At 41.0% G+C, this 13,640-nt stretch overlaps 1 protein-coding gene across 1 annotated transcript in view; it reads left to right on the top strand.

The window, feature by feature from the left end:
- PARD3B (par-3 family cell polarity regulator beta) overlaps positions 1-13,640 on the top strand; it is a 693,368-nt gene that overhangs the window by 543,197 nt on the left and 136,531 nt on the right. Inside the window, 1 exon segment of the mRNA XM_030579423.1 lies at positions 10,024-10,134. Within this exon segment, the coding sequence (XP_030435283.1) occupies positions 10,024-10,134 (111 nt within the window).

Here is a 13,640-nt window from a genome sequence, read left to right as displayed (position 1 = left end):
CTGGGGATGAGGGATTTGGGGTATGGGAGGGGCTGCCATGCTGGAGCCAAGGGATTTGGAATGTGGGAGGGGGCTGCGAGTTAAGGCAGGGAGTTGGGGTGCAGGAAGGGTGAGGGCTCTGGGGTAGGGTTCCCGGCCAATGGGAGTGCGGAGCTGGTGCTCAGGGTGGGGGCAGCACATGGAGCCCCGTGTCCTTAGGAACTGGACCTGCTAGGTGCCAGGACAGGTAGGGACTAGCCTGCCTTATCCCTGGACTTTTAACAGCCAGGTTGGCAGTGCTGACCGGAGCCACCAGGTCCTTTTCAAATGGGTGTTCCAGTCAAAAACCAGACAGCTGGTCACCCTAGCAAGCACCAATTCAAGCCACCTATAGTCCCTGGCCACAGGCTGTCCCCAGCTCCAGCCACAGGGGAAGAGTGGCAGAATACCAGCGAGAAGCAGGAGAGGCGCAGGGGGTGGAGCATGGGCAGGACCACACAGAACTGTTTGGGGAGGCACAGCCTCCACTGGCCTTTGATACCTGCCGCCCATGTGCAGCATCACTCACTGGACCATCCCACTGACTAAGAATAAATGAATTCAAGTTCTATTACTTTACTACAAAATTAAATATAAATATTTTAGTAGAAATAAATATAGTTGTTATGGGGGATAGATGTTAGTGCACATAAAAATAGGAGAACGACACCATTGAATGAGGCCAAGTACATATGAGCAGATGCTTTGCAAGCCTTATTCTCTTTACTATGCTAGCGTGTTTCAGTCTTGGCCCACAAGAAGTTTGAGATTCCAGCTCAGAGTGTCCTGAGCAGAGGTCGCCAGTGGCATTTAAATGTGTCAGATTATGTTAACGTTGATGTATAAATACTTGTTTAGTGAGATCTAGACTTAAGACCTCCAACCTCATTCCTGTTTCCGACTTAATCCAGATTTACCCTAGGTGTCCAAAAAGGAATATGGGAGAAATAAACACAACAGCGTATTAACTCACTTTGTCACTCAGCCACGGACCCAATATTAGGCATCAGCAAGGTAAGCAGCTCCTAGAGTGCCAGAATATTAGGGAGGGCTTTCTGTGAAATCTGCCTAGCTTTGTAGTGGCCTGGCACCAAAATTTTTCAGGGAGCTCTTGCTATTGGCCTTGTGATGGGAATAAGTAGGGGGCTTTAGTGATGCCTGATACACAACCTAGTTGTCAGCTATATCTATTCTGACTCTGCCTACCCCCACGCACATGCCCCCAGCCTTGTTAAAATGTACTAGGTATCACGGCTGATACATTTTTCTGACAACAGATTTCAGATTCATTATGTGATGCATTTTAGAGTTGACACTTAAATTTTATACCAAAACAGTTTAAAAACAATAAGGAACATTTTCAAAGTACCTAAGTGACCAAGGAGCCTAAATCCCTTTTCAAAAATGACTTTTAGGCATTTAAGAGCCCAAGATTTATTGAAAGTCAGTGGAAAATCAATCATTTTTGACTATGGGATGTAGGTGCCTTTGAAAATGTTGTTATTGGGCTACCACATAGATTACATTTGCAAACTCCATATAGGCTAATATCTAGAACAGTATTTGCTTTCACTTTAGATGTAATTACTTGCCTGTGGTATTGAACAAAGGGGAAGAAAATCAGCCACTGGCATGGGAAAGGAAGAAAATATAAGATTATATGAGAGAATGGTAGTTACACAGTCTAGTGGACAAGCAAATAGAACTTGGTGGATTGGACAGACTATAAATCAATTTCTAATTCCTCTGGTCAAGTTGTAAATCATAACTGTGCCACAGTACTGTGGGGTTGATATGCTTGATGTGGGAGTCTACACTGCTTGGAATGGGTGCCCCTTGCAAGAAAGAAAGAGAGAAACAGTTAATATAGGAGACCTGAGCACTAGCTTGTGTGAACATGGAAATAGAAGCAAGGCCACCATTTGATGTCACAGATTTCCTGCAGTTAGTTAATATCACAGGAAAACACCACTCGGTAAAAGCACAATTCCCGCTCCCCTCTCCCATTCCGTACAATGTGAATACATTATCACTTGTTCCAAAAATAAATATCTTAAACCGTTGTTATCCTTAATAACCACCCTTTATCCCTAGTGTTTACATAGCTAGAGAAGCTAATGAGAGTTATTCCATGCAACTGATTCAGTAGATTGGCACAGTGCTTTTGCAGATGGCCTCTTCTGACACAGAAGACCTGAGTATGAGAGTGGAGTGCTTTCAGGTGTCTCTTCCTTTCTGGCTCTGGTGAAACTACTGTATTACAGAGGTGTTGCTCGGCTTTTGGCGATAAGGGATAGAGCTGCCCTACTAGATAAGCATTTCCTACCAGCCAGTTCACGCAGTGTAGTACAGTGCTCACTGCTATTGAAGCTGAGGACAAATTCAACATTTAAAAGGAGGGATTTGAGGCATATAGAGGTAGGGATAATGACAATGATTCTAGAGAGAAAACTGTAGGGGACCTGTCTAGACCACCTTTAGTCTGCGACATCTGTGGAAAAGAGCCAACTCGCAGAAAACTAGATGGGGTGTATTTGTTTATCTGATACTGGAGCTTGTATTCTGTCCAAAACACCAAAACCAGGAGACATTTAATCCTAGATGACCATTTTTTATTGCTTTTCACATGGATGCTACAGTATTAAGCTTCACTTTGTAATGTAGCTCTTGCATTTGATATGTAGCTTCTGAATTTGGTCCTCTGCATTTAATATAGATATTTATTTGTCAAGTACTACAGCAAAGAGACTTCTCAGAAGATTTGATACTAGGAGTTTCTTGACTGACCCTTAAAAGTAGTAACAATTTTGGGAGCCAAGCATTTATATAAATGCTATTTAAATATCCTCTCTGGACTCTGTTTGCTTCATTCTGTTAATGCCTCTGAATTTACGTAATCAGCAGTATGTAAAAATAAACACTTCAAGATTTGCGTGTTCCATTGGAAAAGTTCTCTGCTGTGGCAGCTTTTGAGGCAAGAGTCTTTTTCTTTCTAGAAGAACTTCAGTAGGAAAAATATTGCACTGTTGGTTTATTTTGTCAGGGAATTCAGATGGCGGATAGTATGGGATGTAGAAAGTTACATGGAATATGGAGGGTTAATGCTCTATGTTCTTAATTTTAAATTCCAGTAAATATGGTTTCAGCTTTGATCCTATCAGGACTAATTCCTTTGTCACTCTACTAATTAATTCAGCATGCTGGAGAAAAGATGCTAATTTGAGCATCAAAGAAGTAGAGGGTGGGGTTTCTTTTTATTTTATTTTTTTGTCTTTAATCAGAGTTGTTAAAAAGAAAGTTTTACTCCCATTAGACTGAATCTGAAAGCTCGGTCATTTTAGTCTTGTTCCCAACAGTTGAATATAATAAATACGTCCTTGTTTCTCTCAAAATTGGCATAAAAAACCGGCAGCAACCAATATTAGTGTTAATAATGTAGGCTTCTTTAATGAGACTGCTTCATCCTTAATAGAGAAAGAAATCTTCTGAATATCAACTTTTTCTGCTTAACCTTTCCTTTTCCTGTTGCCTGTAATCAGCTAAACCCCATTGTTTTATTGCTGCAGTTGAACTCTCTCCAAAATGGGTTTGAAGATGGTTAGCAAGAGCATACTTTGATTTACCAAAATGTGGCTGAATTTAGAGCTTAATTTAAAAAATTCACATCAGATTGATAGTTACAGAAAATCGAATACGTTGACCTGGACTGCACATTAACTAAATTCATTAGCCTGTGGCCAGATCAGTTTTCTCTTTCCTCAGATTGTCTCAGCAGCCCTATGAATGCAAAGTTTGATTGTGTTTACTGCTTAGAACTACTTCCATCTGCAAATAATTCTGTGCTCAGAGCAGCCTTTGAAGTGATCCATAGTAGGCTGAGTGGATTTGAGAATCCCAAGATGTCTATGTAACCCAGTCCCTGCCTGCAAAAGAAACCAAATCTGCTTACAGATCCTATTGCTCCCTCATAGCAACCTTTTCTCAGTTTGTGGAAAAGGCGGTGCCAGGTGTGAAAGAAAAGGAAGGTGGGTACCTGCCTTTGCTGAACAGAGGCAATTATTCTGTATAGTGCTTTATTTTAAACTATGACTGACTTGCGCTTTATAGTTGTGTTGTGTGCACTTGTTCTCCAATCGTGGACTACGTCTACTGAGACCTGCTATATAGTCTGTGTAGTACGGTAGCTTTCGTAAAATCTTTTCCCCCAATAATACTATAAGGCTTACTTAGCTTCTGTCCAATAAGTAAACATTTAATAACAACCCTTTTAGGTAGTTAGAAAAACACTAGAAGTATAAAACAAATATTTAATTAACATTGCTGTTAAAATAAATATAAACATAAAATGAGTCTGGGGCAGTAATCACAAGCAGTTAATCTGACTCACTAAAGATCTTCACAGCAATGTCTAATACGCTGTAAAAGTGTATGTATGAAAGTAATTAATCAAAGCACAGCATTGCTTCTAGAGAGTATTTCTTCTGCTGTAAAGCTGAGTGATAAAATAACTTAAAACACACAGCAGTAACAGCAGTTAATAAGCTTTTTATAGTCCCTGTGTGAACCTGAAAATCATACCTTATTAGTATCTTTATCTTTCTTGCTCACCCATCTTACTTGCATTCAGATTTAATTTTGAGGGTTATTTTTATATTTCTAGTCCTTCATAGTGGAGCTGCTTTAATAATCTCAGCATGGGTTTTTTGTTCTTCATTTGCTGTGAAATGGGTGTTTCTGTTATATACACTTTACAAATCACTCTAGGGTTTTTTCCAAATCATTTCTGGAGATGCTATGGCATTGTTGGGATATGTGCGTGTTTGTTTTTTTCATGTCCTGGACCAATTAAATTATTTTTCTTTCACCACAGATGTTTGCAATTCCATTCTTTATTAGCTGCAGTGACACCTACCGATAGGGGGAACCTAATTAACTAAAGAATTCCCAATTGCTGGATTTAGCTAGCAAGCTGCTTGGGACTGTACCCAGCAGATGTTTCTCCTGCTTAGAAGTATGGGGACTTTATAGACCTCCCTACTTTTTAATCCTTGAAGCAAATATCAACACGTTTGAGCTCTGGAAACTCACTCTTCAACACAGAAATGAAATGTTGCCATGATCACAGTTTCAGGTCTTGCATTTAAGACATTTTTCCCAGGAACAACAGGGAAGGACCATAGAACAGGAGGTTTGCTTTTGTCCTTGAAATCTTGAAATTTAAAAAGGGATGAAGACATTGATAGAATGAACGGTCTGGTAGCATTTTTTTCACAATCTCTTAACATTCACTGTAGAAATACAAACATTCCCTCTTTATGTACCAGAACCAATAATATAGTCATAAATATTCCAGTAAGAAATCACACATTTGGCAATCAAAGAGTTGATTCACTCAGTGTTTCTAATAGAAAATACCTTAAGTATTCTCAGGACCTTGGTGATTTCTTTCAATGGGTAAAGCTAATGCTAGCAAAAGGAAATCCATCTGAGTAGTAAAACATTTTCAAGAATAGTACATGGGCTTTCACATGAGGATGACTCACTCATTTTCATCTTTCTGAGGGCAGATCACGTAAAGAAAATCCCTCTCTACTTCTGCATGCAGGAGTAGCGTGCTCAGAGCATTTGGAATATTACCCTTGTATAGTGAAAAGCATACTAATGTTTCTACGTCTACAACTTCCTTCACAGGCTTTACACCAGGTAATCACTATATTGCGTAGGACACATAAATGCATAACTTTGCTACATGGTTTTTTCCCCCTTCTATTATTATTTTAAGTGGTTTCATTCCGCACAAAACAATCTAAGCAGATGCACACAATCTATTCATTTTTCAGGTCTTCTAATTATATTCCTCCCTCTGCTATGTAAGTTTTTGAATAAGTAACAATTCTGTCAGATAGTACCTTAAGAGAATTTTGCTACGTACAATGTTGTTGAAAGAGCTTTTAAAGATTGGTGTGCAATAAATTTATTCACTAATGGTTTTAGTCTTATATCAATCATTTTAATATAAAAGGCAGGTTTTACTGTAATCCGGTTATTTGTTGTCTGTAGATTTTGTAAGCCTCAAGGCCAAAAGCCATTCACTTTTCACAAAATTTTTGTCTTAACTTGATTAATACCATAATGCAGTTGTTACAACAGCCTTGTTCCCATACATTAAACTCAGCGGGAGTTTAGAATCAGGCCCAGTGTGAGGTTAGCAAGGAAATAATTTTGTCCCCTAAATGTTAGAGAAATATTAAGCCTGGAATGCACAAAATATGCAAAATTACAATAACTAGAAGTTAATTTCATCAGCATATGTCTGTGGTAATTTAGAACACATCAGAGAACACAGACCTTTGCAAATACCATAACTTTCAGGGAATGATGTATACATGCAGTTTGAGATGATTCTGGATATTTTGTGGTTTTATGCAGTACATATGGTTTTTCAAATTGGTGTTGAATTTTTGCAATTTATACACTCTCTCTTCCCCCCCTCCCCCTGCCCCTTAATGTCCATGCTGGACTTTTGCTGTTCTGCAAAACATCATCATAATAATTAACAATAATAATAATGAGGAATAGATTTTTAAGAGTTTAGTAATGAACAGAGGAGGCCAAAATCAGAACATTTCCCCAGCCTTAGGCAGCATATTGCATATTTAGTATGGAAGGTAAATATTGTAAGCCCACACAGCTCTTGGGTGAAGTCAAAAATAGCAGAAAAACTTGTTTTCATCAAGACTAACGCCCCACTGCTAGTTTATAATTATGTTTGACCTTACCAATTCATGGCAACAGCCGCTATACTAGCAGACAGCAGTGTTTGTGCAAAGCGATGTCAAACTGGCAGTTATTACAAACAAAATTGTCATTTTATTAAAAAAAAATTCCTTTCGTAAGCAACAAATAATACCCAGACTTGAAAGTCAGAGGAGTTCAATCTTTTTTTTTAACATTTTTGTATGCTACATATCTAACTTTACCTCCCTACAGCAACACAAAATGTCCAAGAATAATGTTTTCAGCATCTATAAATACTCAAGACAAATACTAGACTCCACAAAGCCGTAATTGATACTGTGGGGGAACTGTAGGCAGGAAGAATATAAACAAACTGCCAGAGTCAGATCAGGGCCAGGACTCAAGAGCTAATGCATTCTCTCTTGAGGATACTGCCATGAGAGATCTTCAGCGAATATGCAAGTGCTGGAAAACAGATTCTTTTCCCATCCACCTTGCAGGTGTTGGACTAAGGTGTGTGAGTGGTTTTGGTTTGGTTTGACCTTCCATTCCTATATGAAATAACATCTGCGTGGTCCCATCTAGCTCTTCTTTTATGCCTGTGTCTTTTCACCAGTCTCTGTGTCCATCTCTCCTGCTCAGTACTTTCTCTTTCACACACATGTGTGCTCTCTCAATCACTCTTTCACATCTAGATATACACAACCACATGCCTGTCCTTTCCCATCTCTTCCTAGCTGCAGTGTTCCCCCCCCCCTTCACATGTATGTGGCTCCACAGTCTCTGGAGACCACAGGAACCTAGAAGCTGATAATGGAGCCCGAATGTAGACTTTCCACTTGAAAAGAGCGCAGGTATGAAATTTAATTATTCTGATAGCACCGTAGTGAGATGGGACGATAGAAGGAGAACCAAGTATGGCTCGTGGATCAGGTGTATGTTTGGAACAGGGATCTCTAAGGAAGTGGCATGTATTTTCTGGAGCAGCAGGCCATTAGTGCTTTAAATAGGACTTGGGGCTGTGGCTGCTACTGCAGAGATGTGGGGAAGAGTAAGATGAAGTATGTACAGACACATCCACCATACCCCCAATATGCCCAGTCTCCTTCCTCATTCCATTGCAAAGAGCCACCCTGGAGCTCTTCTGCACATTTACGAGGGAGGGTCAAGTCCTCTTGCCTGCACCTCTGCTGCTTCCCTCTGCTCCTTCACCATCACCGTGTCTCTTTCTCTCACTCACCCACAAACATGCAGTGGCGCTGGAAGATTTTTTAGTAGTGGACGTGCTGAAAGCCTGACCCCTGTCCATGCCCCTTCTCCCCCGAGCTGAGGCTGGGAGCAGGGCTGTGTTTCTGTGAGGGGGGACCCATAGAGGGGTAAGGGGATGGAAGCCATGGTCAGAGCTGGAAGTGGGCATGGGGCCAGGAGTGGAGCCCTAAGCAGGAGCCGGCAGCCAGGCCATGTGATGCCTGGAGCATAGCCCCAGGGGTGGGGCTCTGGGAGTGGAGCCCTGGGAGCGGGGAGCCAGGTGCGGAAGCTTGGGAATGGGGGGTGGGGCTGGGTGCAGGAACCTGAGGAGCAGAGTTCAGAGCCAGCAGCTGGGGAGTGGGGCACAGGGCTGGCCCCCGGGACCTGAACCCAGTGAGTGGAGTCCGCAGCAGCCCCACATAAAACCTGGGGATGCTGCGGCACCCCCCACACCCCTACTTCCTCGTCTATGTAAATATGGCTGCTGTCATAATGGAAATGCCTTATTTGCAAGATTTGCCCTTTGGTGTCTAATGATGTCATTTTTCTGTAGGCTCAGGCTCATTTGATTAAACTCACTACCAATCTGGATCATGACTTTGGGAGTCAGAGGCTACGTTTACACTTGGAGCTGGGGTGTGATTCCCAGCTCGCACAGACATACTCACATTAACTCTCATCAAGTGAGTGCGGCAAAAATAGTAAGGTAGCTGCAGCATTGCAGCCTAATCACTCCAAGTACAAATTCCCTGGACTTTGTGGGCAGCTAGTCTGTACCACCACTGCCTGTGACACCATGGCTACGCCACTATTTTTATGAGAGCATGTCTGCTTGAGCTGGGCCTCACACATCTAGCTCCACGTGTAGACATAGTCTGACTGAACAGTCATAGGAATTCTGCCTTGGTCAAAGGAGGTCTGTGATGTACAACGTAAGTCTATGCAGTGTAGTTCAGCTATCGTACTGAAGGCAGTTTGGACTGAAATGAAAAATAAAAAAGGATAAAGGAAAGATCACCGAGGAAATGTTACTGACTTCCATAGAAGTATTCAAAAAGTTGTGAGGCGTAGTAATGAAGTTAAAATACAGCATGCTCCATGAAGAAATAATGTTTGTAAATCGTTAGCCTTAATTTGCATATAAAGGCACTTGAAAGGTTGCAGTATGATAAAAATGACTGATCATTTGTGACATATGAAATTCAGGAATTCAAATTTGGGAGGTTGGGAGGGTTAGCCCATAATACTGAGTGTATCCAACCTCAAGAGCTAACTCAATAAGAAATGAAATGTAGCTCTGCCACTTAATAACCTCTTGCAAGCTCTGTGAAGAAAGGAATATAGTTTTGCATGTCTTCGTACAGTGCCTAATACAATGGAACCCCAGGAATGACTGGGATCTCTGGAGCATTCTCATAATATCAATAATACTTTATTAGATAGAAAGTAAAGCATTTAAGAGAGGACTTTTGTGAAGTAGCTATCTCTCTCATCTTGCAATAGGGCAAGATTTATTTTTGATCCTGATTGCACCTTCCTGTGACTTTAAACAAAAATCAACCCTGTACCTTTACGTTAAAGCCATATGCGAATGAGTGACAATTTTTACCAATAGAAGTAGAACATGTGGTCAACTCTGTATGTTGGCACATATGATTGCTCTGAAGATCGCTTTCAGAGAGCCTATTCTCTGGTAAGAAGAACCTTCAGCTACTTTGAAATGTATGCTAATAATAGCTTAGCATAGCAGCTGCTTTTGTTTCAGGTCTTGTGGGGTGGTAATTTCTCTAAAGCACTCAAAGTCCAAATACGTTCATGATCAAGTACTGTGTAAATGGTGTATAGTCAGAATTATTGGTAATTTATTTTATTATTGCGATAGGTCCCTTACTCTAGGCAATAGCTCACTACATTATCATTGCGTAAATCTGCAGCTTTGTTGTGTACTCAGTAAATATTGCATTTTTCCTCTACTAATTCTCTCCTCTTCCCCTGACCCTTTCCTAATGTCTTAATCAGATTTGGAAAGAAGAAAGAAGAGAAAGGTGGGAAAGCTGACCAGAAGGAAAATCCAAAACACGGCACACTGAGAGAAGAAGAACTAGAAAAGATGAAAGATGAGCGTGAAAGGTGAGTAAATCATGTAAACATCTATGTTGATTAGAAGAACAGAAGGCAAGGACCTCCTATGTAGGAGGGAAAGCCAGGGCAGTTGTTCCAGGCCTGGGCCAGTGATATGCCATCCCAGCTCTCTGCCAGTCGGTCTCTGCAGTGCAACATTGTTAGGCCAGTCTTCTGGCTTTGCCTTCCTGAGGCTGCTGCCATGCTGGGTTACTGCATAACAACATCTATTCTGCTTCCTCTACTTCTCTGATGGTGCTTAATGCATTCTCTGCCCAGCCTGATGCAGCAGCTCCTCTTCAGGGCCCACACTACCCAATGCCAGTAAGGGGACCTTCTCCTGAGGCCTGGTCTCATTTCTCCTCGCTTCCCTCCCAATGCTACGAGCTGCTACTTCTGGAGCTTTGTGCACTGGGCTCCCCGTCTCCTCCATAAGGCAGTAGGAACAGCTTCTGTATGGGCCTCCAGGTTCCCTTTCTTCCTACAACCCCTGTACTGGTTTCCAGCACTCCAGGCCTTTTCTGACTATGGTGCCAATCAATAGGTTTTCTGCTTTAAGTGCAGCTTTGGTATATTCATCTTTATGTTGTTTCCTCCTTTTTCGTGTTGTGTTCATTCAAGGTTATAGAAGAAATTAACCTCTAGATTCATGTTGTAATAATATAAAGTACACAAATGCTGAATATGCCTAAGGACAATGGGAATAAAGTAGTCCCAAAGGTTAGAAGAGGTCCTGAGAGACTGAAGAACCATTGTAAACCAAGGGGGGGTTATTTTTCTTCTGTTGCTTTTTTTCCTCTCTTATAAAATATACCTGTCCCATCCATAAACTCAACAACCTCAGTGCCTTTCCAGCCCAATAGAACTAATAGCTTTTACTTCTCCTGACTCCCACCCTCCTGAGTTCCCACTCTTGAAAAAGCCTGGAAAAATAGGTAATCCTTGCAGTGCTGCCCTGAAGGTGAGCAAACGCTTCTCTCCTGCTCCCCAATAAAGACTAGCCTTCTGAGTGCAACCACATTTCCACAGGCTGGGTCTTTGTTCCCTTCCAGTAGATGGTGCACGTAGGAGGTTAATGAGTCTGCTACAGTTGCCATCAAAGGGATGCAGTCTCCTAGCTCAAGCAATAGTGGCACGTGTTTTTCATATGAGAGGTCCCACACTGTGGTAATGTGTGTTAGCTGGGGAAAGAGGCACACTGCAGGGCCCTCCTCCCCTCATTAGAGTATTCGGCTCATTGGGAGATGGGGAGAAAATGGGCATCGCTGCTTTCTCAATATACCCGGGCAGCTGCATTCTCTCTCTTTGCAGGGATGTCACACACACACAAGAGCTAAGGGGACAGCCCTACCTTTGTGTTGCTGCTCACAAGTCTTTTGAGACATCTAGCCTCCCTTCATGCACTGTTACCCAGTTGAAAGACTATTGCACAATGTATTTTAGTCATGTGACTGGGTGACTAATGGGATTTGATGGGGGAAAGTATCCCAAAGGTTATTAATAATATTTATTCCACTTATTTCAGGAGATGGTGGGCTATCCAGTTACTGTAGTACTGATAATTGGATATACCTACCCGGTGTTTTAATAGGTAGTTTATCTAAATTAAATAATTTCGGGGTAGGATTTATACCATTTGCTTTAAAATTTCTGTAGCATGTCCCTGGTTTTGCCAGGCAGTGGAGTGCTACCTTTATTTTAAACTACTGATTCCCAGTTTGGATGCTGGCAATTTGAGAAGTATGTGTCCTTCATTTTAAAGAAGCCAGTGTCTTTTATTAGGATACTGGCAAGCTAAGAAGTATGTATCCCATCTGTTAAAGGGCCAGTGTCATTTACTAAAATGTTGGCAGACTGAAAGGAATGAGCCCTTCTGTCTAAAGGGCTAATGTTCCAATTGGACATGAGATAATTGTTCTTAACATTTCTTTAGTGTTAACTGCTTTTTAAAACTCCACAATCGCTGACTGATAGTAAATTGGTAAGGGTGTATTAGAAACAGGCAGTCTAATGTCGTCTTCATTCTGTTTTCTCTTCTCTAATAATGATTTAACTTTCTGCCCTGGAAGTGTTTGAACTGAAATGGAGAACAGCAGGTGTGTTGAGAAGTTGATGAACTTAGCTGATATTTTTAACTCACTTATTTGATTCTTCTTCCACAATGCAAATGAATAGAAATATCAGCCTCTCTCCTTCAGATAATTCTGCTTACATAAAAAAAATACTCGTATTATCCCCAAAGTGGTATAACATATACTGTATATACAAGCAGGTCATGACGCTGCCTAACTAAAACAAGAGCATAGTTATATATTTTTTGTCGTTCAAGACTATCTACTAGTTGACTCTTGAACCCTATCTTGTACTACTGGTCACAGGGTGGCAAAGATTTTAGCAATGATAAAGGAAAAGTGCATACTATAGCTGGTTTTCTCACACGTTTCTGTGCAAGAATGATATGAGGGGTTGATTAAGTTCAGCCTCAAGATAAGTAACCCAGTTTAAATGAAATGGAGTACTTTATATTGTTGTTGACTATTCACCTAATGACGATGCTTATGAAGACAGTATGGATGAGTTTTATAACTGTGTCCCAAGATTCAGTAATCCTGTAATGCATAATGTAATTCAAGTCTAAGATTTTAATGCACATATTGGCAAAGAAAACCATGCGGAGAGCCTACACCATAGATCTCGCTGCTACTATGACTTCACTAACTGCAATTATGCATACGTTGTCTCATCTTTAACAAACCAAGCTTCACTAAAGATTTGCTAGAATGTAGGCATCATATTTTCAACTGCACTGTTGTTTGGAGTGAAATGTATTTATGACAAAACTAACAAGCACTTGACTGTAGAGTGATAGACTACAGAACTGTAAACAAGATAATCTCCTAACTAACCTTGAGCAAAGTATTAATTACTTTTCTAATTTTGACTTTCGTAAGTGATATTAATTACCTATCTAATTTTACCTTTTCATGAATAGTTACATGAGTAATTTTTATTGTGAAGTCTCAATTCCATCCCTAGAATAAAAAAAACTTAGTTTGGCTGCTTGAGGTTGTATGTCAGTTAAATGCTGACTGCCTGGGTTTTTCAAAGATCTGCCACACTAACCAATACTCCTTCACCACACGTGTGCGTACATCGATCTGACACATTTTTTTCAGACCCTGAGCTATCTATATCAGGTGTTAGTGGCAGAGATTCGAGTCGTTGATTTTTGGGGTGGGTGGGATAGGATTAACGGTCAAGGGCATTTCAGCATCCTAGCAGCTGTGTGGACCTTGCATGATGTTGGGAGGTTGGTTTTGCATGCACTGCACGTTTGGCATGCCTCCAAAGGCACAAGATCTCTGTGGGGTGTGTTTTCCAGTAGGAAGTGCATTCACAACTTAGAAGAGTAAGATTTCTTTGGAGTTTTGCAAAGTGCAAAAATCCCCCCCACTCAATAACATCATATTTCATAAAATCCAGTGGGCATCAGGCTGCATATGTGACCCTTACAA

The sequence above is a fragment of the Gopherus evgoodei genome, chromosome 11, assembly GCF_007399415.2.
Source record: "Gopherus evgoodei ecotype Sinaloan lineage chromosome 11, rGopEvg1_v1.p, whole genome shotgun sequence".
In the NCBI taxonomy this organism is placed as follows: domain Eukaryota; kingdom Metazoa; phylum Chordata; order Testudines; family Testudinidae; genus Gopherus; species Gopherus evgoodei.
Note: the sequence above shows the minus strand (reverse complement) of the source record. Positions and strands in the feature narration are given on the sequence as shown.